At 38.9% G+C, this 24,823-nt stretch overlaps 2 protein-coding genes across 6 annotated transcripts in view; one reads left to right on the top strand and one right to left on the bottom strand.

Annotated features, from left to right (window-relative positions):
• Positions 1 to 1,944: 1,944 nt before the first annotated feature.
• On the bottom strand, positions 1,945 to 12,464 carry LOC124059109. The gene is made up of 8 exons (XM_046388882.1): positions 12,395 to 12,464; positions 10,189 to 10,217; positions 8,473 to 8,540; positions 6,930 to 7,238; positions 5,731 to 6,003; positions 3,992 to 4,120; positions 3,808 to 3,856; positions 1,945 to 3,629 (listed from the first exon to the last, which is right to left on the bottom strand). Exons 1-8 carry the CDS (start codon positions 12,395 to 12,397, stop codon positions 3,581 to 3,583), a joined length of 909 nt encoding a protein of 302 aa, XP_046244838.1. The 5' UTR covers positions 12,398 to 12,464; the 3' UTR covers positions 1,945 to 3,580.
• Positions 12,465 to 15,763: 3,299 nt separating this feature from the next.
• LOC124059064 (cytoplasmic dynein 2 heavy chain 1) overlaps positions 15,764 to 24,823 on the top strand; it is a 105,958-nt gene continuing 96,898 nt past the window's right edge. For 2 of the 5 annotated variants that reach the window (XM_046388807.1, XM_046388811.1), the window contains exons 1-20: positions 15,766 to 15,930; positions 16,463 to 16,530; positions 16,786 to 16,968; positions 17,425 to 17,598; positions 17,893 to 18,031; positions 18,520 to 18,638; positions 19,028 to 19,172; positions 19,425 to 19,570; positions 19,780 to 19,866; positions 20,836 to 20,970; positions 21,218 to 21,331; positions 21,442 to 21,553; positions 21,879 to 22,003; positions 22,301 to 22,476; positions 22,676 to 22,871; positions 22,994 to 23,089; positions 23,255 to 23,416; positions 23,809 to 23,907; positions 24,142 to 24,281; positions 24,563 to 24,791. In XM_046388807.1, coding sequence (XP_046244763.1) covers positions 16,786 to 16,968; positions 17,425 to 17,598; positions 17,893 to 18,031; positions 18,520 to 18,638; positions 19,028 to 19,172; positions 19,425 to 19,570; positions 19,780 to 19,866; positions 20,836 to 20,970; positions 21,218 to 21,331; positions 21,442 to 21,553; positions 21,879 to 22,003; positions 22,301 to 22,476; positions 22,676 to 22,871; positions 22,994 to 23,089; positions 23,255 to 23,416; positions 23,809 to 23,907; positions 24,142 to 24,281; positions 24,563 to 24,791 — 2,577 coding nt within the window. In that variant the 5' untranslated portion in view covers positions 15,766 to 15,930; positions 16,463 to 16,530. Of the gene's footprint in view, positions 15,931 to 16,462; positions 16,531 to 16,765; positions 16,969 to 17,424; positions 17,599 to 17,892; positions 18,032 to 18,519; positions 18,639 to 19,027; positions 19,173 to 19,424; positions 19,571 to 19,779; positions 19,867 to 20,835; positions 20,971 to 21,217; positions 21,332 to 21,441; positions 21,554 to 21,878; positions 22,004 to 22,300; positions 22,477 to 22,675; positions 22,872 to 22,993; positions 23,090 to 23,254; positions 23,417 to 23,808; positions 23,908 to 24,141; positions 24,282 to 24,562; positions 24,792 to 24,823 lie in introns of all 5 variants that reach the window. The other 3 variants (XR_006843361.1, XM_046388809.1, XM_046388810.1) reach the window with 3 other exon arrangements.

The raw sequence follows: 24,823 nt of genomic DNA on the forward strand, positions 1-24,823 counted from the left end.
GTCACTGGAAAACACAAAAGTCTGCTTAGATTGTTCTTAATTGTTAGGTATGTTTTCTTTGACTTGACTTTTGAAACAAAACTGCGAGCTGAAGCTTGCAGCCGTGTTTGTATCCTCTTTCATATTAATGTTACAATGGATTTTGTTCATATCTTAAATTATATTTATTATTCAAAGAATGAAATCCAAGCCATACCTTACAGTAAAAGTGATAAAAGTGATTTTATTTCTAATGCTCGATAAACAAAAGAAAATTTGGATTCCCTTTGGCCCAAACAAATTTTGTACTTCTGAACTTGTTCAGTGAACAAACCAATTGTAAAAGTTCTTTTTATTGTTTTTCTACAGCGTCTGTAAGTACCTTTGATACACTTCCCTTATTCCAAAGAAAATACTTTACAATGCATGCCAAAATATACTATTCTCTGCTCAGATTTTCTCATATCCAGTGGTGAGTTTTAGCGTTAAGATTTCATAATCGCAGCTTTATCTCCTGTTTAACTTAAGCGCCTCATATCCTTTCCAGTACCTCAAATTGACTAATGTTTATGTTTAAACCAAGTCTGACATGTGGAGTGTTTCTTCTACAGCCACCACAGAGGAAAATCCTCCCTGGTTTGTTTGGGTTAGACAGCAGAGGAATGAGGGAGGGAGGACAGAGTGATGGGGAGAAGCGGGAGGTGAGGGGATGATGACAGGAGAACGGGGGGTGTGAATGAGTTTTGACAATGCTCTCTGAATTTTAAAGAGGGGATAGAAAAAGGCGAGAGAGAAGGGGAGTGGAGTTTCAGAGGAGAGAAAGGAGAAAGGGTGCGTTTGAAAAGAGGAGAGAAAGGTGACAGAAGGAGAGGAAGGGAGCTTGTGAGGGAGTGGAGGAGATGGGGCGATGGGGGAGTATAATTGGAGGGAGGAGAGGAAAGGAAATGATGGAAGAAGGAACAGAAGGAAAGTGGGGAGAAGGGGGAAGGAGTGAATCCATGCAATGATGGAATAAAAGAATGAAGGAGGTGGGGAGAAGGAAAAAGAGGACGAGGAGGGACCTCGGGGGGTTACATTCCTGAAGTGCAACCAGCCTGGTGCTGCTCTGCTGCCCAATGTAAACACAGGGCAGAGAGGTGGACTGTCAGCCTGTCACAGTGACTCAGGAGAGCAAGTGAGAGAAAGCGAGGGAGTGAGGTGGAGGTGAGTTTTGGAAGAATGAAATCTGTGAAGACGGAGAAAGAGGATGGGAGAAGAAGAAATATGAAGAAGAGGAAGAAGTTGTGGAATTAGTCTAAGGTGGAGATGTATACACAGAGAGACAGATTACTGTGATGTGCTTATTTGTAACGTTAATGATATACAGGGCGTCCTCTTGTTTCCTCTCTCATAGAATCATGTGAGGAAAAGTCCTTACCGCCTTTGTCCTTCCTCCTATGATGTCATCTCACCTCACACTTTTCGTCTCCTTCAACAAATCAGAGCTACCCATCCTCCTCCTGGCAGGTGACCACATGTTGAGGTCAGAAAGATACGTCATGTATCCCTGTTTAGAAAGATTGCGCTCTGATTGTATGTGTTCAATGCATAAACACTGTTTCATTCCACAGTCATGCAGAAGTTTTTGAACTTTTGCAAGCTAGCTGATAGATGTCAAACTCAAAAATGTGGTGCTTCAAAATAATATTCCAATGCTACGGTGTGTTATACATTATAGCAACCACACCAGGCAGCCATTCCAGCAGGAGATTCATCTTGACTCTGTGGTGCTAGTACTACATCTAGTGGCAGTAAAACTGTATTGCAACTGAAAGACACTGAGTGACTAAGTCTCTATTTACAGCTTTCTGTGACCAAAATCCCCCAACCAAACCAACCTACTGCGGCAGTTCAAATAGCATATAGTGGTAAGTGAAGTGAGTTTAAAAAAAACTGTGTGTAATTTTTATCACAACGCAACAAAAATTAAACCAAAAAAATTCAATTGATTTCAATAAAAATGTAAGATGGTCAGAGTTATGCAGTTATGTCAAATGACAAACATACAAAACAAATTTACAACAACCACCCAAGAGCAGTGTTTTGTACAGATTCAGGAAGCGAAAGTAACCCTTTGAGACTGTTTTGTAATTCTGAGGAAGGAGGAATAACTGAGGTCTCCTCACCCAAAATAATGTAAACTGGGTAAGCTATGCAGAAAGAAAAAGAAATACATAAAATAAAATAAATACATAGCAAAACAGCATGCAAAAAGGTTATCTTACATGAGAACAGTTTACTGAGAAAACAATGGAGAAGAATAGAGAAGAAGAATACCAAAATATGAAGCATGAGGGTATCTGCAATCTAATTAAAAAAAGAGAAACCTATTTCTCTTTATACTGAATATTGCACCTTACAGCAGAATCCTGGAATACTGGAACCCACATCTTCGCTGAAACGGTGAAATGCATAGAACAAAGTGCAAACAGGATTCATCAATATTTTTCACAGCTTCTGCTACTTGTCACTTCCGATAGACAAAAGTAAATAAAGAATAAAACCCTGAAACAGGGAACTTAAATACCTTTTGATTATCAAAGGAAAATGTATAGTTCAGTATATGCCTTAAATAAAATAAAGAAAATCCACAAAGCCAAACACCAAAGAAAAAGACAATATAATATTGTCGACTGGGATATACTATTAAGTATACTTTTGTCTTTCTAAAAACATACAGGAATTCTAAAGTGCAACAACAACACCAACAACAACACATGTATTTAATAATGAGGAATCACAGTCCAAAAGTGACACTTTTAGCAAGTGTAACAGACCCTCCTTCTCCCCTAGTGGAGGTCAGAGTGCACAATAACTTTGTTCACTGATTCTGGAGTGCTTTCCTGTCTCACATTTAAACTTAGCACCAACAAAGAAAGCAGTTTACGATTTGTTTTTATCTCCTCAGTGTTATCTTTGTGGATTATCTTTGTTAATTGCCCACCAATAATTAGTCATGTTTAACTTTATTTAATTACATATGGAGATCTGCTTGCATGCCCAATCTTATCATTTATTTTTGTTTTATGTTTTCTCTTTCCCTTCCTTTTAATACCCTGTTTTTTTTTTTCTGATGGCTTAAGGCACGAGGGTTTTTTCCAACCCCTCCATCACATTTTCTGTTGTTTCTATATACATTCAATTTTATTTTTGCGTAAGTGTAAAAATAAAAGAACTAAAAATAGAAAACCTAATAAAATATAGAGTTCATCAGTTTAAATACAGACTTTGGTCCTTTTGATTTCACTGCTCATACGGTTGGGAAGTATTTTCCAGTTTGTAATAGCAATCTCACCGCAAACCACTGGAAAAGTCCTTTTTTTGAGAAGTAAGTTATTCTCACTGACGCACTGTACTTCACCAGTAACATGAAACTGATGATGAATACTTCCTCAAACACAAGTCACATGTGTCAGTGAAATCCTGACAGCATGCGGTCCATAGTCAGTCACTGACCCACTGGCCATTTTTGATTTATGTGCTGCCGGTCAGTCACAAATGTAATGTACACTTGAGCAGCATACAGCACAGTTTTAATTCTTGGATGACCTTCTCATAGCACTCAAGGTGCCTCATTTTCTCCTCTCTCTTCACCGAGGGCTACTTCCTCCCTGGAGAACATGAATAAATAAAAACGAAAAAGGGTTGGTGGGGGGATAAGGTCACTGGTGACAAGATCGGGTAATAAAAAAATGGGAGCCACTGTAGACACAATGATGAATATCAGCTTTTTATAAGTATTGTTGCCTTTTAAATGTGGTTAGTTGTGTCCAGTAAATGTGTACTTACTCCTCACTTCCATTTACTCTCCAGCTCTGTTTCACATCTACTGTTGCTCCTGGAAACCAGCACAAAAACCACTGTGAATTTCTGCCCATGTACTAGAGGTATTCATACTGGCATCTAGTATTGTTACAAACAGATAGCAAATGTGTGTCAGGAAGCTCCATTGTCCATTGTGGTAAACCCTTACCTCTCTGTCCTTTCCTGTGTGTCCAACACACTACAAATACCACTGTTGGTACTGTGAAAATCACCAGTGTGATTATGGCAATTACGATAACAAGCAGATTGTCAGCATTATCTGGATCCTTGTTTTCACCTTTAGATGAGAAGAAAAAATGTACACGGGAGTCACAATTACAAACTAGGAGAGTTAAGTTTAATGCATGAGGATGGAAACATTTTATATTTTTCTTACTCAACAAATTCTCTTGAAAGACCAAAACTGAGAATGTGTAAGTCGTCCTCTAAATACACTACACAGACAAAAGTATTGGGACACATGACGAATACACCAACAGAGGCTTTAAAGATAAAATGTTTGTGTAGGAATTTTTGTTCAAAGTTCATCCGATTTTTGAGGGAGTTGAGGTCAGGGTTCTGTGTGGGCCAGTCAAGTTCTTCCACAAGTTCTTCCTCACCAAACTCACTCAACATGTGTTTATGGACTTTGTTTTGTGGACTGGGGCACAGTCATGCTGGAATCCCCAAAGTTGGAAGCATAGCATTGTCCAAAATGTCTTGGTATGCTGAAGAATTACGATTTCCCTTCAGTGGAAGTAAGGGGCTTTTCCCAAACCATGAAAATCAGCCCCTTAAAGAGGTGTATCTGGAGACTTTGGGCTTATAGTATATTTTCGCTACCTTCTCTGTCCCTTTCCATCCCAATTGGTGCCTTCTGAAGAAACATGTCACTAACACATCGCTTACTGATTTATTTTTTTTAAGGCTGAATAATTTCCAAAAGCAACTAATGTAGTTTTTAGCAAATATAACTCAAAGCAAGACTAAACTGTGCAGTTATTGAAGACAACAGCAGCAAGAGGAAGTATGTAGGATTGACTTTGGTAGGTTTGGCTCACCGAGTAGTTTTATAGACAAAATGGAGCTCTATTTATAACTACGTCAGGCTTTGTGCATTCAACCATGCTGGCAACTTGACTCTAGGGAACTTTAATAACTCTGATGACTTTCCTCTTGTGCCATCATCAGTTCAAAATTATTATTATTAATACATTGGCTTATGACTAAAGATCCCTAAAACATAGACTGTTGAACACCAACTGACTAACATGCTGTCCTGCACCTTAGTAACTAATTTTTGCTCATGTCATTATCCACCTGCTGTTCATTTGCACTTTACCTCACCCACTTGCACTATACTCCACCCTGCACTACCTCACTTTTGGACTACCTCCAGAACCATACTTATTTTACTTATCTTATTTTATTTTGTGTTACCTTATTCTATTCTATTTTATTTTATTTTATTCTTCTATCATATGTTACTTGTTACGTTCTATGTATGCACCAATCACCAAGACAAATTCCTAGTAATGTGAAATCTCTTCACTTACAATGGCAATAAAGTCTTTCTGATTCTGATTCTTTCTGATTCTGATTCACAGACATTCATGGCAGCCTCAGTTTACCTTGGTAACATGTTACTAATGTTAGTGTTAGAATTTAAGCTTGAAGTTAGATTTAAAGTGTCTTCACAGAAACACAAATTATAAATTCTGATGTGAAACTCCATCGTTGACGGAATGTACAATGTTGCAAAAATTTCCCAGACACATTCAAGAAAAGGCATGTCCATCTTAGGGGATCTATGTCAAGGGGTTTCCATGAACTTTCACACTTGCCAAAACTTGCCCAGAATAAAACTGATTTTAGTATAGAAACTATTAGGATGAGGTTAGTACTCACAGACTGAAAACATGGGTGATGTGACATCGCCCACAGAGCAGCTGATGTACTTCAGCTCTCCATTGGAGCAGTTGAAGTGTGCGGTGCTGGAGCTGTTGACCAGCATGGTGTTTGGATCAGGCATTTCACTACTGTTCACAACGTTCCACATGTCACTCCCAGGCACACTCCATGTCATGCTGATGCTCGGGTAGCCGCCATGTGAGGCACATGTCACCAGGCAACTCAAACCATCAACACATTGGAGTGTTACTTCAGGTACACTGTAGTTTGCTAAGAGACAGAGAGAGAGAGAGAAATAAAAAGAGTATTTCAGATCGTAGGTTGTGTCTCCATCAGAATGGACAAGATTAGTCTAATCATCATGCACCACTTTTTATGATGCACTTTTCTCAAAGCCTCCCAAGGTCCAAGCCATATCATTTTGGCAATTTTTTTTTTCAGCAAAGTGATGGATTGGTGGTTTATGGCAAAGGGATTTTAGGTCTAATGGTCATCATATAACTTAATAAGATGAGAGAAAACACTAATGCATTAGTATTAACATGTTTTTTGTGCCAGCCCAGTAAAAGATAACCTGTCAAGAAAGTTTTCCTGCTTTTGGTCAACTGGACTCTAGACTGCTCTAACCGTTAATAAATGGGCATGAAAAAGTCAAAGATGGATGACAACTATTGAGCTCTGATGTGATTTTTCTAGAACATATAAAGGCCACATCTTCCTTTATTTAACTTACAGTTAAAATGAAACTGAAAGTAAAATTAAAGTTTAATTAAAGTTTAATACCTGCAGGCAAATGATGTACTGCTCACTGAACTGGTTAAGGCACATGCATATATTTGAAGTCCAAATAAATTCAAATCCAGGGTACTGACTGACATGTGTCTCTCTAGCACAGTAGCTCAAAAATCTGTGATTGTACAGACATATACCACACAACAACTCTGTTGATGACATAATTTCTCTTCATTTCTAGCTTTTGAAAACGGTCAGTCCATCAGGCTAAATCTAATCAATTTCACCGCCATTACTTTCAATGGAAAAAGTGTTAGAAAGCAGTTAGAGAAGTGTCTACTTTATACAGTGTAGTGTTATTTCATCATAGTGTTGTAAAACATTAGAAGCCCAAACTCCTGTTAATCTAAAAGTTCAATCAACAATCAAATGCATTTTAAATGTTAACTTTAACGCACTCATACCTGTGACATTCAGATGTATGACATCTTTAGTAATAGTTTCACTGTCGCTGTACAGGATAAGGCATTCGTAGTCACCCGCATGTGAGATGTTCAAGTTATACATGTGCACAGTTGTGTTGTTGGGAGTCACCCTGGTGTTCTCCCATGCTGAGGTGCTTTCTGATATATCTCGTAATGTATGGAAGCCGTTCACATAGTGTACATCCCTCTGAAAGTAGAAAAATGTAATTTTCTTGTCCTTGACCGAGGGGCAGTGAATGGTCACATTTCCACCAACCTCCCCTCTGAACTGTTCCACAGCAACACTTTCTGAAAAACAAAAATAAGTGGGAGCAACAGGTTAGAACATGCTGGGAAACTTCAATTAAAAGTAATGAGATTGTCTTAAGGGAGAAATGAATGCAAGTAGAAACGTATTGTCTTTAATTGTGAAATGTGCTTCCGTTCTAAAGGTTACTTCAGTATGACTGAGACAAGCCAAAACACTGATTTATTATGTTCCATTAACAAAATGGTTTAGCATCTTAAAGATTTGCCTTGAAAATTAGCATAAGTAATATATGTTGAGTAAATTGTTCTTAATTTAGGGTTGTAAATGTGGGTGTAAAGGTCAGGGTTTTTTGTTTTGAGAGATTCAGTTGATGACGTAGTAGACTAATCTCAGTTCCTCTTCAGTCTATTTGCTCTTGTTTGTTTGTATAAAATACATTAACAGTGTCCCCTTCTTGTTTTACATCATCTAAAGGTCACAGTATCGAAAGTGGCGATTCAAGGAGCTACAGTGTTTTCTTTTCATTATCACCTTCAGTTTGGGATTTTTGGTTGCATCATGAATGCTTTAGCTCTGCTTTTAGTGTCCACCAACTTTGTGTCTTTAGCATGCCCGATATTCAGTTTTCGTCTTAAGTTATTCACTAATTTTATCTGTCTTTTGTTGGTGGGCAGGCTGCTTATAGTTTTTTTATCACAACTTTTCTGCTTAAAACACAAATAAGGCTGATTAGTGTGGTGGGACTGTGATAGTAAATTTATGTGCCTTAAAGGAATATTTAGAGTTGCTGAATTCAATAAGAACTTAGATACCATCCTTATATCAGTATCGTAAATCTAAGACTACAACTCGCAGCTGCTTAGCTTAAACACTAAGGCTACAGACTAACAGCCAGTAAGCAGCCAGGCTTGCTGTAGGCTCATACACAGACAGGTGAGTGAAATCAACTTTCTCTTTTAACTCAGGACAAGAATGTGAATAATCAGATTTCCCCAAATGGCTAATCATTCCTTTAAAACCGAAAGACTGAGGTAAAGAGACTGATGTTCGTTTCTGGCGGCAAACTTCACACACCGTGTGCAGTTATCTGACTTATTTGGAGCTTCACACTGGCTGATTTGAGTTATAATATGTTTGGTGTTGCTTTATTCATGTGCGACCAAGCATACTGCTGACTCCTCATGCGTGTTATCTATTTGTATAAGCAATTAGTTTCACAGTAAAACCAAGAGGAATGTGCTGTTTATGCACTGAGATGACAGAATTGCTCACCTGTGACAAGAAAGTGCCCCGTCACAATCAAAACCAGAGCCATCATCAGAGGGGACCGCCGTTGATTTCTTGGAGGACAGGGAGGAAAAATAATTTATTTTTTTAACATGGTTACCCAGATTACATTGAGTTATCTGATCAATCATAGCCATAAAAACTGCAAAATCACAGCACAAACAAATCTTCTAAGTTTCCTTGGTCCTTTGTTCAGAGACACTGTAGGTGAGTGGTTCAGTTTCATTGCCTCCAAGCACATGTGCATTGAACCACACTGAACCACACATGTCCTCAAATTGACTGTTCAAATGTGACTGAACTTGTCCTAATCTGTCACCAGACATCATTATCTTTCTAAGAATGAAATTAAACTGTGCTGCTTCTCCTTTACAAAAACACAGACTTCATCAGTACGAATACATATTCAAGTTTTTTTTCGTCAACCTTTGAAGAGTCAGGAGAGTTATGAATAGAAATACTTATTACAGATAATAACTTTGGGCAATGTGGGCTGGAATAAAAGGTCTCAGCATCCTTGCCCTTACCCTTGCTGTCATACATTTACAGCTTCACTTGACGACCTTTGACACGGACAACAATAGTTCCACTGAGGGATACAGGGTCATAAACATAAACTACTGTTAGCTGGATTTTACAGCTTTATTATGTTCTCAACCACTCGATTACTTCAGGTTAGTTCAGGTCGATTAATTCTACTGGTAGTAGAATTTAAAAGTTCAGTGCGTAGGATTTAGTGGCATCTAGTAGTGTGGTTGTAGATTGCATCCAGTTGGACTCCCCAGTTCTCACCCTCCTCAAGGGGCCCTAGAGCCAGTGTTTGGTTTGTGTGTTCTGGGCTAATGTAGAGACGACCCACTTTTTCTGTAGATATCGAAGGCTAATTCTAAGACAACAAAAACACCATTCTTAGTTTCATATGATTATACACTAATGAAAACATAATTGTAAATATTATTTTCCGTTTCTGTCCTGTAAATCCAACACACTGACTTCATCACAATAGCAGCCAAGCTACGTGGAGTCAGCACAAACTAGGAGCCTGTTTCGTCATATTTCAGATGGCTCTCAGCTCTGTATTTTTAGTCGTTTTCTTTTGTGGTTTACTTACAATAAGAATGAGGAAGGCATTTGAATCAAAATATTAAGTGTCTTGATAATGACCCTCACATGGACCAAGACTAATTTTAATAACTAAAGTACATGACGTACTTCAGTAGTACATGTGGTCTAGGATTGATAACATCTGCCAGGGTTCATTCATTCATTTTCTATACCACTTATCTGTCAGGGTGGAGGGGCGCCTATCCCAGCTGACTACGGGTGAGAGGCGGGGTTCACTCTGGACTGTCACTCAATCGCAGGGCTGTCACACAAAGACAGACAGCCACACACTCACACACTCATGCCTAGGAGCATGTCTTCGGGATTGTGGGGGGAAGCCAGAGTACCCGGAAAGACCCGTGCGGGCACAGGGAGAACATGCAAACTTCACACAGAAGGGCCCACACCGGGATTCAAACCTGGAACCCTCTTACTATGAGGCAACAGTGCTAACCACTGCACCACCGTGCTGCCCCTCTGCCAGGGTTCACACTCTAAAAAGAATTTGAGCCATAATGTTGCAATATCAGCAGTAATTTGAGTTGTAATATTGACTGCTCAAAACCCCAAAGACATAATAGGAGCATGGGTACTTACAGAAAGTACTGTGGGCTGCAACGTGACGCCTGTTGAAAAGACAAACATGTATATTAGGACTGTTTTTTTTTTTCATTTCAAAAAAATGAAATCGGGGCACAGGAGCATTAATCAGACAGGAATCCGCTGGAGCGGCAAATTCATTTTAGAGCGCTCATGCAACAATCAAAAATGGCCTGTGATGCTGAAATAATTTCTCTTCAGACATCAGATTAGGCCAGTTAGTTGTTTGCATTAAAATAGTAGATGACTGATTGATTTTATCAATTTTCTACATAAATCTACATAAACTAAAATCATGGTTTTGACTTTCAAAAATGAAAGAATATGGTCTTGTTTATGGAATCTGCTTTTAGTGAAATATATGCATGGACCTTCCCAGTTGGGAGAAAAATTGTTTTGTCTGACAGAATGCCTCAATAGGCACAAAGCAGTCACAAAGTTACAGGAAAGTCCCAATGAGTAGTATCAGAAAAAGCTTGTACCTATTGATGGGAAAAAGGGTGTTGTCCTCTGCCTGCTGTGTTAATCTGCCACAACACTTCAGACAGTGATTTTATTTTTATTTTTATTACTATTTTGTATGTGCTATCAACGAAACCAAACGGTGAAAGTACCGCTTACTATGATACATAGTTTCAGTTCGATCATTATTCTGTGTATTGGGAGGTAACACCTTCCAGGATATGTTTTTCTCAGCCAGTTGGCAGCTAGATTTACAGGGAATTCCCAGCTGGTAAACAAAAACTCGCTTGTCTTAGAAGTATGGTATGATGTAGCAATACAAATTAGAGAGAAGGGATTGCGAAAACTGGCACAGTTTAAAAATGACATGTGCTACTTTCAGTTAATTGAGAAAAGTTGTCTGTATTTAAACTTGGCCCTTGAAAAAGAAATTCACTGAATAGAACATTGCAAAAGAAATAACCTTAATGGAAAAGAGGACCCCAGGGGAACCACCCACACTAGGATTCATTCTGAGTGGCCTTACAGCAACAGTGCCTGTCCTCACCAGAAACCACATCTGAGGAAATTCCCAAAGGCCATGTAATCACCTAAAGTACTGTAGAATACACAGGGTGTTAAGTTTCAAGAGCAGTGATGCCAGATGGATAGTGATAGAGATAACTTTGTTTTTAATATTAATAGCTATGAAATTCTTGATTTGTTGTGAGGTTACGATAAAACCACAAGCATTGTGTCTTACATCATGACTGTGATGTAATAGTTCTGGTTGTGGTTTAGTTTTCTGTCATGGCCCTGACTCTATGGTAATCGGATCTACTAATAACATTGCATTAAGTACAACCTTTGTGAGGGCTTCCTAATGATTTTCTATGGCAACTTTTGGGGCTACAGTTTGTAGTTTTTATGTATTGTACTGTAGGCGTTTTTATATAAAAGCTATTCCTGATTTTCCTAATGTTTAGGAGGTGACACGTAAATCTCGAGGGAGCAGTGCATGCCACAGACGCTGGCTTCCAAATAAGCTATGAAACTCCATGACAGCTGATCTCTCCTCTGTCAAATGTCACAACTATGCGATACTTCACATGAGTGAAAAAAACAGAAAGGACTGTTGGCTGAAACTGACAGATGGATTTATTAGCTATTGCTTCACTGCTTTCGTTCTTTGAGCAAGAACTATACACAAGCTGATCTCTCACCTCCTTTCTCAGAGTTTGAAGTTAGAACTTCACACGCGATGAACTACAATGTTAGATCACAACAGTGTCACGAATACTGAAAAACTGTTTCCTAATGCATTCTCATTCCTGCCATATAGTTATTTAGCTACAAGCCAGCTACATCCTTTATTCAAAGCAGTCATGTCATATTATCCTTCATACTGTAAGATTTTCTGATATGCGTGTCAGTCTTTGTTTTCCTGTGGGGGAAACTTAATTAATCATTGAGCTTATTACTTCCACTCCATGTTACGATCAAGAAACTAAAACTATTGTGGTGCATTTGAAATCAAGCTCTCCCTATTAACATTTAGATTGGTTTTAGATCAGAACCTGTCAGCACACGCATTGCACATGAGCTGCTACTCAGTCTCATGTCTTTCATGTGTTTCTTTCAAACGGAAAACTTCTGTTAATACATGAGAGACCGTCTTCCTTTCTGACATTAATGTGATATCCTTTCGCACAGCAATAAAATGAATTGGTTTCAAAAGAGCAAGGGAAAAAGACAGTCTTACCATTTTGTTGTTCTGCTTGCCGTGTGAGTGCTACTGACAGACTGCGCTCAAACACTTCCTCATAGTTCCTCATATTAGCTCAGTGGGTGGAGCTATAAATATATCCTGACCTTGTTTGCTGTTCATTGTTTGGTTGTGAGTACAACCAAATGTCCAAAAGAGATAAGATGCTGTATAACACAAGTATGCCATTTACTGTATATGCGCACACACATACACATACACACACACACACACACACACACACACACACACACACACACACACACATATCTTTAGCTGATGATTGTTTTGCAGTGATTTAACTTATGTTACTTCCTGCTGAGCTGCTTGAAAAAGGTTTCCACTGAATTGTGTGGCCTATGAGAGTGTGTGTGGGTGGCATGTGTGTTGCTTTCACTACATACATGTTGACATCACGGTAAAAATCTGAAAGCTTGACAAATGTGATTGCTTGCTTACCAACTTAGGCTCACCTGATCATGAGAAATATATTCTTTGGAAGTGATCATATTTATTTCCTGTGATGAAAGTAATCACACCTTTCTGAGCTGTAAATGTAACCTCTTGTGCCACTGGAAGCAGCTTTGAATCATGGAATAAAATACAATGCATAGTTTAAGGTGATGAGGAAATATCAGATTGCGCTATGAATTACAGCCAGTATTTCTAACCTGTAAATTTACAAACTGATGATTGCTCTGAGGAAGGTGCTACAAAGTAGGTTTGAATGTCTGCAGGCTTAGATTTTCCCAAAACAACATTCTGGCACTAAAGTGGAAACAGCATTGGCATGTTTTTCCCCAAACAGGGGGGAAATGCATCTTCAGGATGATGGTTTATCTGTGAAGAGCAGTGTTGCATGAGTTTGACTTAAAACCCTCCTAGTTAGACCAACCCCTAGTTATGCTGCTATAGGTTTAGATTGCTGGGGGAGATCCTCAGACACCGAGCTTTCAGAGCAGGGGGACTCACTCATCATGTCCCATCACTGGTACAATACTAACTCACCCTCTCCCCCGGAGCTCTTGTGCTCCATCTTTCCTTAGCACTTCCAGAGCATGTTGCTGGATCCAGAATCTCCTGAGAAACTGAATTGAATTGAATTGAATTGAATGTGTCTGAGCGTATGTTGGATTACTGTAAACTCTAGTTTTAGGGTCAAAGTGTCATTTTAAATCTTGGATCCAGGTGGTGTGCTTTTTTCTCAATAACTCTAAAAACAGTATGCTCCCACATCTGTTTTGCCCACAACACCTCTGCTCCGCTAACCACAGTGTTTCATGTTCAGGCTTTATTCTTTGTTCTTCACCCACATGTGGTAGAACATCTTTTCACTTCTGTTTTTTAATCCCTTTGTTATGCATAATTAGAAATGAAATGATCTATTTCTATTACCTACTTAATTCCTGTTGAACACCATTCAAAAAGTTACGATTTCGTAATGTTCCTGCCCAGCTAATCTAACCTGGGTATAGGAACTGAACACAATCTGTAATGTATTCATTTTGTTTGAATCAAATATTTGAAGTATTTCTGACCCACAGTGTTTAAGTCACCACAATGTGAGCTGCTACTTTCTCTTTACATTCTCAGTGGTCTTTTTATAGCTTCTTGGAAGTTCACTTTCACAACTTCAATTTGCATCATCATACTCTCGAATCCAGTAAAGAAAAGTGGTTAGAAAACCCATGGCCCCAGTTGGGAGGCATCTCCCTGCTGGATGGAAATCAGGGGAATGCCCTGAATGGACCAGAGGTCTCTCACTGGGAAGAGCAGTGACCATGATCAAGTCTCTATTGCACCTGGCCAGTACACCTGGTACGTAAGGGTGGAACACTTGGGGGGGAAAAAAAGCAGAAGATAGGAAGAGCATAAATCAAATGCTCCATTGAGATTAAAATATTAATTATTAAGAAAATGTGACATTCTTGAATTTGTTCACAGGTGCAGAATTTAGGGAAGACACAACATGACACGACATGAAGTCCAGGGATTTTCCATGTGTATCCCTTAACTTTGACAAATTATTTACCAGAAAGTAGACTCTCTTCCTTCACTTGACTCACATAATTTTCCATTGAGACTGTTACATCACTTTGAGCATACAACTATATATCTGGGTTCTTTTTGAATAATTAGACTGCTAGAATGATATTGATGTACAGTGAACATGAAATAGAAATCTTTTTAAGGAGGAGATTAGGCTCATTCAGTCACATTAGGGGCTGTGTGCCTCATCACAAAGATACTAACATAAAGACATATATGGTAAAGATGATGTATTCTAGTAGATCTTCTGTACAGCTTAGACCAATTAACACCCACACTTCCCCATACAACCTTGCTTAAGTGCTGAACAAAAATGTGTTGGCTAGGCAAGCATGTGGGAGGAAAGGGAGTCACATCCCCATAAGACTTAATAAGCAAATCAGTTCTCATAAATGAGGGGGAGTTTTTAAACCCAAGAAGAACCCTTTTTTTTTTTTTTTACCTTTTACCAGTTTTCTTTACTAACTTCCTATTTGCTCCCTTAAACTGAGCAGAGAAAATTCTCTGTTAAAAATAATTTTACTGTGTGGTGCTGCAAACTTTGCACTAACCCCAACTATCATATATCTGCTTGTCTCTTTAAAGTATTCTTAATTTGTTTATGCTCCAGAAATATTAAGGCCACAGCATTACTACTACACAGTCTCGGAAAGTTGTTCTGACTCAACATAATCATGTTTGCTGGGGGAGTGAGACCTGAGCAAAACATTGGATTGCAACCAAGTGAAAGTTCAAGGGGCAATACCAAGGAATGGCTTCGAGGTTGTTTTGAAAAAGAGCAGATGTGGTTATCAGTATTAACAGATCAACAAGGATGAAAAAGGCCATCATTTTGACCCCACAGTCTGCTTGAGTTTCAGTTAAATAAATACATGCGCAATTGGGTGTGAGGACACAGTGTGACAACCGAGTGTCTGTTTTTCTGATTCTGATTCTATTTAAAGTCAGTGACAGAAATGAAACCCCTGGTCCATGTCAAGGGAATCCCTCCCCCCCCGGGTGGGTGTCTGTGTGTGACAGCGAGAGAGAGGGAGAGTTCTGAGTACATACTGTGAATACTTTAAGTTCATGAACTTTTTTTTTTAAACATGATTTCCGGTTATCCGGAAATGTAAAAAAACAGTTTGTATGTTAAATATCTTAACTAATTTCCTTCACCAAGACTGAGAATTGTCACAAAGACAACCTAAGGCAAGAGCTCTAAAACTTTTTTGGCATATTCCCTTTCAGACACTATAAAATGTTAAAACGACTGAAACTACAGAAGCTCTGCAGTCAAAGTAATATATTCATAGATTCTGAACCTACTCTAAGTAAGTGGCGTACGAACATTGCGTAGGATTCTAGTTTCGCTGTGTAGCTACCTGGTAACCACGCAAGCATAATCCTGAAGAACAGACAGACACGACCAAGAGAATCATTAGCGTCTCTCTATGAATTAAGTTACTCATAGCTCATAAAGGACAACAATCGGTGACAAAACGGTATGAAACCAAGGTTTTTGTTAGCTTGCTAGCGCGCTGTAGTCCAGCCCGCTATATAATATGCTTAACTTTGATTCACGGTGAGGTAAGGTTAGCTAGCTAGCTGGTGTTAGCCTTTCTGTAGACATTGCTTAGCTTAGCAACAATGCTGCACCATAACTTTGCAGACACTATTCGAGTCATTTCCATGTAAGCAATATGTTCTTAAATACAGAAGAGTGGCTGAATGCATGCTGTTTTTTGAGCTTGTTTCAGCACCAGCACATTTTAAGACGGAAACGTTAGCGAAACTTAACAGTCGTGCAGCGATAAATTCACAATCGCATCACTTCAGCGACTCTAAATACTCACATAATAACCTTTAGGGAAAAGTAATTCGGAAAGAACCTGGGAATATGTATTTTGGTTGGATATCTTGTTTAAAAGCTGATTGTATTTCCTTGTTTTGAGTCGGTAGCGTGCACACTTACTAAATATCACTAAATATCACGTTAAAGCTTAATCAACGCTTTCTGTAACTTGTCTTGGTTAGAGATAAGGCCCCAGATTGTGTTCCTCATGGGTTTGCAGACATAGATTTGGACTGGTCCTGATGCAAAGGTAAGTTATTGCCTGCTTCTGAAATGGTAACATTCATTAACATGAGAAATGTTTGGAAAACTGGAAATCTTAAAGAATCTGTAGAAATAACGTTAAGACTTAAAAAGATGTAGAGGTGTGTGTTTTACAGAGTAGCTACCATTAAGCTACATTCTTCCTATAGTAAGGTTCTTTACTATTTTTGTATGCTTTCCTTTTTTTTTATACTACTATTTGTATATTTTCTCAACATCAGTACATTATTTCCACTCAAAGATGCCCCACGCTTCAGATGATCCTCGCAAAAAGTTTATCCTGACCACAACTGGAAACTTCTATGGGATAAAACCTTTGTCGTCCCTGGCTGAGAGCCCAGACCTCAACAACTTTTTGGATGATGGAAATGAATTTGTCCTGTCTGTCAGCAGACGTGACAATAACCTTCACTTCTCAAATAAGGTAACACAGATGTTTATTATTACTTTAGTGTTACAAGTGGGATTATCACAGTGTTTAAGTTTCCGAGTGTGGAGCAACATATCCATGTGTAAGGATTTGTATAACTCACAAAGGAAAACCCCTAACCTTATACTTATGTTTGTTAATTGGTTAAAAAGACCAACTAAACCATAATTTACACTACATAAAACATTTAGTTGACCTCCATAGAAAGAAGACATTATTTCACACATATGTAGTGGTAAAGATATTGAGTAATATTACAAACCTTGGGCCTGCCTCCTAACAGTTTTTCCCCTGAGTGTGTCAAATTATTAGCCTGCTATTATTTATATGAGCAGGGCAGGTAACCTTATTTTTGCTTCGTACTTGTAAAAACAACAATTAATCATATGTTGACTGGACAGTGACACAGTGTTATAATTTTCTTTTTAATATTTCATCTTCCTTCATCAGATTGAAGCAATAGGAGACAACAGAGAGAAGATGTTGGTGTTCTTTAAGCTGCATCCAACAGTAATCACTGAAGACAACCTTCATCAGAGCCTCCTTGTGTCATCCATGCTGGAGTCTCCCATCCACACCCTGTACCAGGCTGTAAGACAAGTCTTCGCACCTGTACTACTGAAGGTGAGCATGTGCGTGTGTATTTAGGAAATCCATTGATGCATCCCATGGAATTAGTGAAAACATTTCTTGTGTTTTTTGTTAGACTATTAACATTGAAAAGAAAGACAGTTCAGAGAAATTGAAATTTATTGGAAATGAACATTACGTTGGTTTTTGTGATATACATATCAATACTAGTGATAAGTGTTATCTCCCAAAGCTTTTGATGAAGGATTTTGGAGCCCCAAATAAGGCAGGATCAGAAAACAATACTGTTAAGTCTAAAAGTGGTGCCTCTCTTTCACTTCTGTCAAGGATGAGCGGTGGCGTTCAGCATTTGACCCTAAGCTGGCAGGCCTGCTGAGTGAGCTGGAGCTTGGCCTGGGCTCGGTAGTCCGCCAGTCTGGAGGAGAACCCTCTGCCAAGAAGGGCCGCATGGAGGAAGATGTCCTTGGTATGGTATATGGTATACAAATGTATTTTTGCAGAAAGACATACACAGCTCAGGAGCATTGATGCTTTTTTCCCAAATATTTGGATTTTGGAGGAACGAAACATTTTAGATATATTGAATGAATATATGAAAAAGCTTGCTATTATGCATTAAAGGAAAACATTTACCATATTTATATAGTATTTATATGTAAACATTAGATGGAAAAGATGATCCTTTCCTTTATCCACTAAACTTTAATTTAAAACTATGCTTGAATTTATTACTGACTTGTAACCTTTTGGCTTTTAACAGTATGCTGTACTATATGGCACTAATATATGCATACGAATATAATTTGTTTACATCTCTTAGTGTAGCCTGTTAGGAAGAGTTACTATGTATATGGCTAACACAGTTTACTTAAAAAAAAACGTGAATCTGATAAGAAATAGGATAAATTCAGATGATCATAAGATGTACTGGTATTTTTTTTCCACTCTTTGCAGGCATCCTGACTCCCAATGATGAGTTCCAGTACTGGGCCGATCTCTCTGAGTCTGCTGAGAAGAATAGTGTGAGAGAAAGGGCGACACATTTCACTGAGCAATTTAAACCCATACAAAAGGTATGCATGCAAACTTTTATGGATCAGGACAGGGCACAAGGACAAAGAAAATTAAAAATATTGCATTTACTACATATCATTTTTATATGTATACACGGCTGTTGTGAGCTCAATTATAATTACTGAAATGTTAATTTTACTCTGTAGCTCAACTAAGCATTGATTCTACAGGTAAGTTGGTAAAGGAACACAATTTCATCTTGCTTTCAACCTTGAAACACTAACACTAACAATTCTGAGTCTTAAAATTAACATAACTTCACATACTCTTTTGTTCTAGAAGCTGGCGCTTCCTCGGAATCTGGTATTTCAGTTTGTGAACTAACTGGGAGAGTAAAACTAAACTTATCTAAAACACCAAAGTATACATCTTTTTCTGTTTCTACCAGGAGTATGGTGGTCTTGATGGCTTATCTATGCTGGATGTTGTGGATCTGGTGGAACAGAGCAAAGACACCCTGGATGATGTTTGGAGGCAGACTGATTTTGAACCTTATCCGGAAACACGCATGGTTCGACTCATGGATGTTATTGGTGGGGCTCTCTCACACATACGCAAAGCAAAAGCAGGAAATGAAAACAAATATTTGCTGATGTTGTTTTAAAGATACAGTGTGCGTCAAGCTGTATGCCACAAAAGATGAAAGGAATGAACATGCTTGGAGAAATGAAACTGACTTTATTTTCCAGAGGAACTCCTTAGTATACAAAACAGAATTTGGCTTGTCAATAATTAAATGCTGGTCATGATTTCAAGCTGTATTTGATGGTATGTTCATGTACAAGGTGGAGCCCTGGGAAGATATGTGCAGAAGACGCTGAGTGGACATAAAATTTTTGAAGAACCATTTGTATCAGTGAGAGAAAACCTAAGGACTGGCATTGCCATCTGTGAACAATGGGTGGTAGCCTGTGAGCACCTGACTGGACAGGTAAATAAAAGTATGCACAAAATGGTTTCACAAATCAAAGCTTTATCATTTCTTCTACTATTAACCACCTCACTTCAGTTCAGCTGGAAAAAATTTATTTTAACATGAAATTTGTCTGAATCTGCATCTTGCATAATAAAACATGGAAGGAGATCATCAGTTTGATTGCGGTAAACCCTAAAAACATGAGTAATTGCCTTTTTTCTCAGGTATGGAAGAGACATGCTCCCCACCCCTGGAAAGGAAATAAACACTGCCCGCAAACCCTTCATTGCCTTGCAAAACGATTAGATGAGGTAAGATGTAGTTTTGATCCAGGGACTAAGAAACACTTTATGTATTATTTAACATTATGTAACAGTTCATAGTTCTCCTTTTCCACATGACATTATGATACAATGGAAGCATCACAATCAGTTCTTGGAATGTACTTTCAAGTATCCGTTTAGCTGTCTTTTCCTTGTCTCATTTATTTAGAAATACCACTTGTTGTTTATTAGGTTAGAGCAAGTAAGAAAAAATGAGCTATAAACGGACTGATGAAGACCTCACCTGTGACTTTCTTAAGTCCCCTGAAAATACTTCTTTCTTTGTTATGCAACACTGTAAAATTTATAGTACTCCTTTGTAAAGCACCTTAATGGCCCATAAAGTAACCTACTTACATTTCTATAATGTTCATATGTAGAGATGTGATCTTTTGCCTTTAGTCATATTGTGAACTTTTATGGGAAATGAGCCAATGGAATGGGACAGTCAACCCACGATGACATGTTTGTCTCAAAATGCAGACCTTGAAGGAGTGATGTCCTGAAAGGTGACTTAGCCTTGATAAGCTATCTGCCTCTAGTAAACATTTGTATGCATAACAGTGTTTGTAGTACAAGATCATTCTCTGAAGTTTTATTTCAGACTAGAAAGTCTACCATAGACGTGGGAAAGTGGCTGCACTGATGTAGACACATTTCCCCATTATCATACATTTTACAGATGCCTCTTTCCTCTTTAAAATAAATCGTTTCCTTTCCTTTGTGGGTGCAATGTTAATATCTGTCCTGTTAGTATTTTCCATTGAGTGTTTGACGTGACTGTTTGTGGTGTGTCTCCCGTTCTTGTATACACATCATCTTAGAATTAGTCCTGCAGTTTAATGAGTCACAAAAAGTAAGTTATGTTGTTGACTCCTGTCAGTGTGATAACTAACGACATAATAAAACAGTGGACATAGATAACGTGTGAACACACACACACTTTATCTCTACCAGGTGGTGACTCTACGCATGGTTCATGAGAAACTGCTACGTCTGCTACCAGCAGGCAAACAGCAGGCTCTGACTTCAGATCGCGTTTTTGAACCTTTCTCCGGACTCAACCCTCTGCATTACAACCCCTACACTGAGGTTAGTGCGAAACCGAGAGTGTGTATGTGTTTGTACAGAGGGTTCAAGTGGCGAGGGTTGAAGCCACTTCCATCAGATTATGATTGTACTTACTTTTGTGTAGCTGATGCTGTGGTCAATTTTCCATCCACCTGATGCTGAATTGATTTTCATCCTGTGTATAAGTCTTGTATATTTAAAAGTAGTTCATGATTTTGATGATTCTTCCATCTTTAACTTAGAGAATGACTGTTCTGTGTTTTTGTAGCCTCTTTGGAGAGCAGCAGTGGCTCAGTTTGAGCGGCAAATGGCTCCCTCAGAGCAGGAAGTTGCTGGCAGACTAAAGAGCTACATTGCTGACGTCCAAGACAATCCACAACAGGTAGTGAAACATGCCACTTCAGTTCAGGTTGTAAAATATTGTGTGTGGGTGTTTCTTGATGTAAGAACTTTCCATATGTGCCTGTGGATGTGAGTCTCTTTGTTTTCTAGCTGTTGCAGGTTTTTCAAAAACACAAGGAATTGATCAGACGTCCTACCATCAGCAAAGAGCTTCAGTCAGAGAGAGAGACCTTACTTGCCAGACTACTGGACTACAACAAAGGTACACAGTTCTGCCACAAAGCACTTGTTTATGTTTCAGAGTGGCAATGAAATATGATTTCTACACAGGCAGCAATATACATACAACCTCTGAAAGAACAGTTCATGCTCTTAATAGACTTGCCATTATACAGCAATAAATACTGTATTTAACAGTATATATCTTTGGCTGAAACAGTTACTACCCACTCATTGTAAATTTGGAATAAATTGGTATTACCTAAATGCCTAAAATGCCAAATGATGTGCACGATGTAAGGAAAGTCAATGATGACACATTGTTATTCTTCATCTTTGCCCTGTCTCTACTTTATTGATTGTTTTAGGCCTGAAGACTGATTTTGAGAGTCGTTGCCATGGAGGCCCTGGAGACAAGTCTGGACCGCTCATTGGCAGGAACCTCCCTGAGGTGGTCAACAAAATTGTCTGGGTCCGACAGCTTATACACAAGGTAACTGTGTGTCTGTATCTGTGTATGTTGACATGCACATATGTTATATGCAGCTGACCATCGAATAGCATGGACTTTCTGGTCTGTCATTAATTTCCGTGTGTAAGAGAGTGAACTTTGATCAGACAGTTAGACAAATGGTGATGATGTGAAAGTGACTGGTAACAAAATGACAGCTTTTTAGTGACGGTGCAGATACAAATAATTCTTATGATGGAAAGAATAATCTGTTCTGATTCCCTCCTCTGCCATATTCATCTTTATATAACCTTTGTTTCTTTCATATTCTTACATTAGGTTGAGGACTCTGTCCGCATAGCTGAGGCACTGCTTTCAGAGCTGTCTGGGTTCAAAGGGTTCCTGCATTTCTGTGATGACTTGCTGGAAATTCTGAGAGCATATGAGCAGGAACAATTTGAGGACTGGTCAAGAGATATACTATCTGGACTGGCTGACCCCAATTCAGGGATCAGGTTGGAAACACTGCACACTTTGATCTCAACTAACAAAACATACGGAAAGCTCGTATGTTACATACGGAAATACTGAATTGCATCTTAAATTTTCGCCATCACCTCAGTTAGCATATTGGTCAGAGGAACTTCAGGTGGTACTGGTATGAGTGGCTTTTGTATTCTGTATTTCTCCATTCTAACTTGTCCCTCTTCATAGTCTTCAAGCCAGTAACCGTGTGATGGACCTGGATCATGTGGATGGCAGGCTGAAGATCCAGTATTCAGACAGACTGGTCAGTCTGCTCAGGGAGGTCAGGCAGCTCTCTGCCCTGGGCTTTCCCATCCCAGCCAAGATACAACAGGCTACTAATACCGCAGACAAATTCTACAGACAAGCCATTGTCCTAAAGCAGGTGAGACACACATAAACACACAGAAAAACACATTATATAACAATATATTCATTTCTGTTTCATTATTTCTGACTTGGATTGGCTCAAGCTCAAGCTTGCAATAAAAGTTTACTCTGTTGTAGGTGGCCCATTTTTACAACACTATTGACCAGCAGATGATTCCCTCACAGAGACCTATGATGCTTGGTCTTGCACTGGCCTTTGAACAGGTCATTAAGGTATGCATACAGCTGGGAATTGCTATATTTACATTATATGCCATGCATGCTAAATATTGTAAAAATATTGTTTATAGAGGTCATGAGTAGTATAGTAAGGAACTTACGTGTTGGTAATAATTTTGTATTTTGAACTGGAGATAATCTTTCTGTTTTATTTGTCAGAACCCTCGTTCTCAGTCAAAGGAATCAGATGGTAAAATGCAGATCACATGGGACAACCCCAAAGAGTTGGAAGTTTACATTACGAAGCTGCAGTCTGCTGCCGAGAAACTTTCCACTGAGAACAGGAAGTTACGCAAATGGCATACTGACTTTGTTCAAAAGGTATTAGGAAGCCGTTATCTTTTGATGTCTGCTATTTTATTAGATGATTGAATGCAAGAGGCAGTTAGAACTAAATTATTGACTGAATTATTTTCATTGAAACCCTAAGAACAAGTTATTTTTTTTTTTATTTATTTTTTTTTTGTTTAACTTACTTTATTAATCCCAAGCTGGGGAATTACTTCTCTGCATTTAACCCATCACTGATTGAAACACACACACATGCAACATGCAACATGCAGTGAAACACACAGGACCAGTGGGTGGCTAGCAATCACCCGAGGAGCATATATTGAGGGTTAAGTGCCTTGCTCAAGGGCACATCAGCCGCCTAAGGAGGGTAGAGACATTATCACTCCACTTATTTGCACACCTCTGGGTACGTATCTCAGGTGGTGACACTGATGAACGTGGACCTACTGAGACATCAGCAGAGGTGGAAGGATGGCCTGCAGGACCTCCGCACCGGCTTTGCCACTCTGGAGGCTCAGGTATCAGCAACAGTTAGAAGTATAGGTGTCTTTTCTGCCACCCTTCATTTAAAACATAAAGGTTCACCTTGGGCCTTTGTGGCTACTGTGATCATCAATGTGAATAAACATCATTCAGAATTACCGGTATTTTAGTTATCATTACTAAGTTTTTCATTGGATATTGCACAACTTGTACAATAAATTTTTGTTCCCTTCTTTGGAAAGATGATGCATGCATGTGTGTGTGTATAGGGTTTTAGGTCTGATGACATGCGGGCATGGCGTCAGCACTGGAATCATCAGTTATACAAGGCTCTTGAACATCAGTACCAGTTGGGTCTGGAGGCTCTTAATAAGAACCTCCCTGAAATAAACGTAGACCTCACTTTCAAGTCAGTACACAGACTTCTCATTTTGTCATCATTTTGTCTCACTCTTTGTGTGTCTTCTCTTATTCCATGTCTCTCTCTGTAACGCTTTTTGTATGTGTCATCATCTTTTTTCTGTCCTCTCACTTCCACCATCTTAAACAAACAGCAACGACTTCTGACTTTCTCTCCCCACCTTTCAATTTTCACACTTGTCTATTTCAGCATTTCTATTTTTTCTTATCTTTTTTCTTTCTTAAATAAAAAATTCTTACCTTTTTCCTCATTCCTCTTCTTGTGAATAGGCAGGGCCGTTTGCAGTTCCGTCCTCCATTTGAGGAGGTGCGAGCACGCTATTTCAGGGAGATGAAGCGGTTCATCTCGATCCCAAGCCAGTTTAAAGGGGTCAGTGCCCAGGGGGAGGAGCTCATCTTCAACGTCATGATTGATAGAAATGCCTCTGGATTCCTCACCATCTTCAGCAAGGCTGAGGACCTCTTTAGCCGCCTGCAGGCTATACAAGACAAGTTCAAGGTGTGTGAACAACAAAAAGATTTTGACGTTAA

This window comes from Scatophagus argus, chromosome 5, assembly GCF_020382885.2.
Source record: "Scatophagus argus isolate fScaArg1 chromosome 5, fScaArg1.pri, whole genome shotgun sequence".
Taxonomy (NCBI): domain Eukaryota; kingdom Metazoa; phylum Chordata; class Actinopteri; family Scatophagidae; genus Scatophagus; species Scatophagus argus.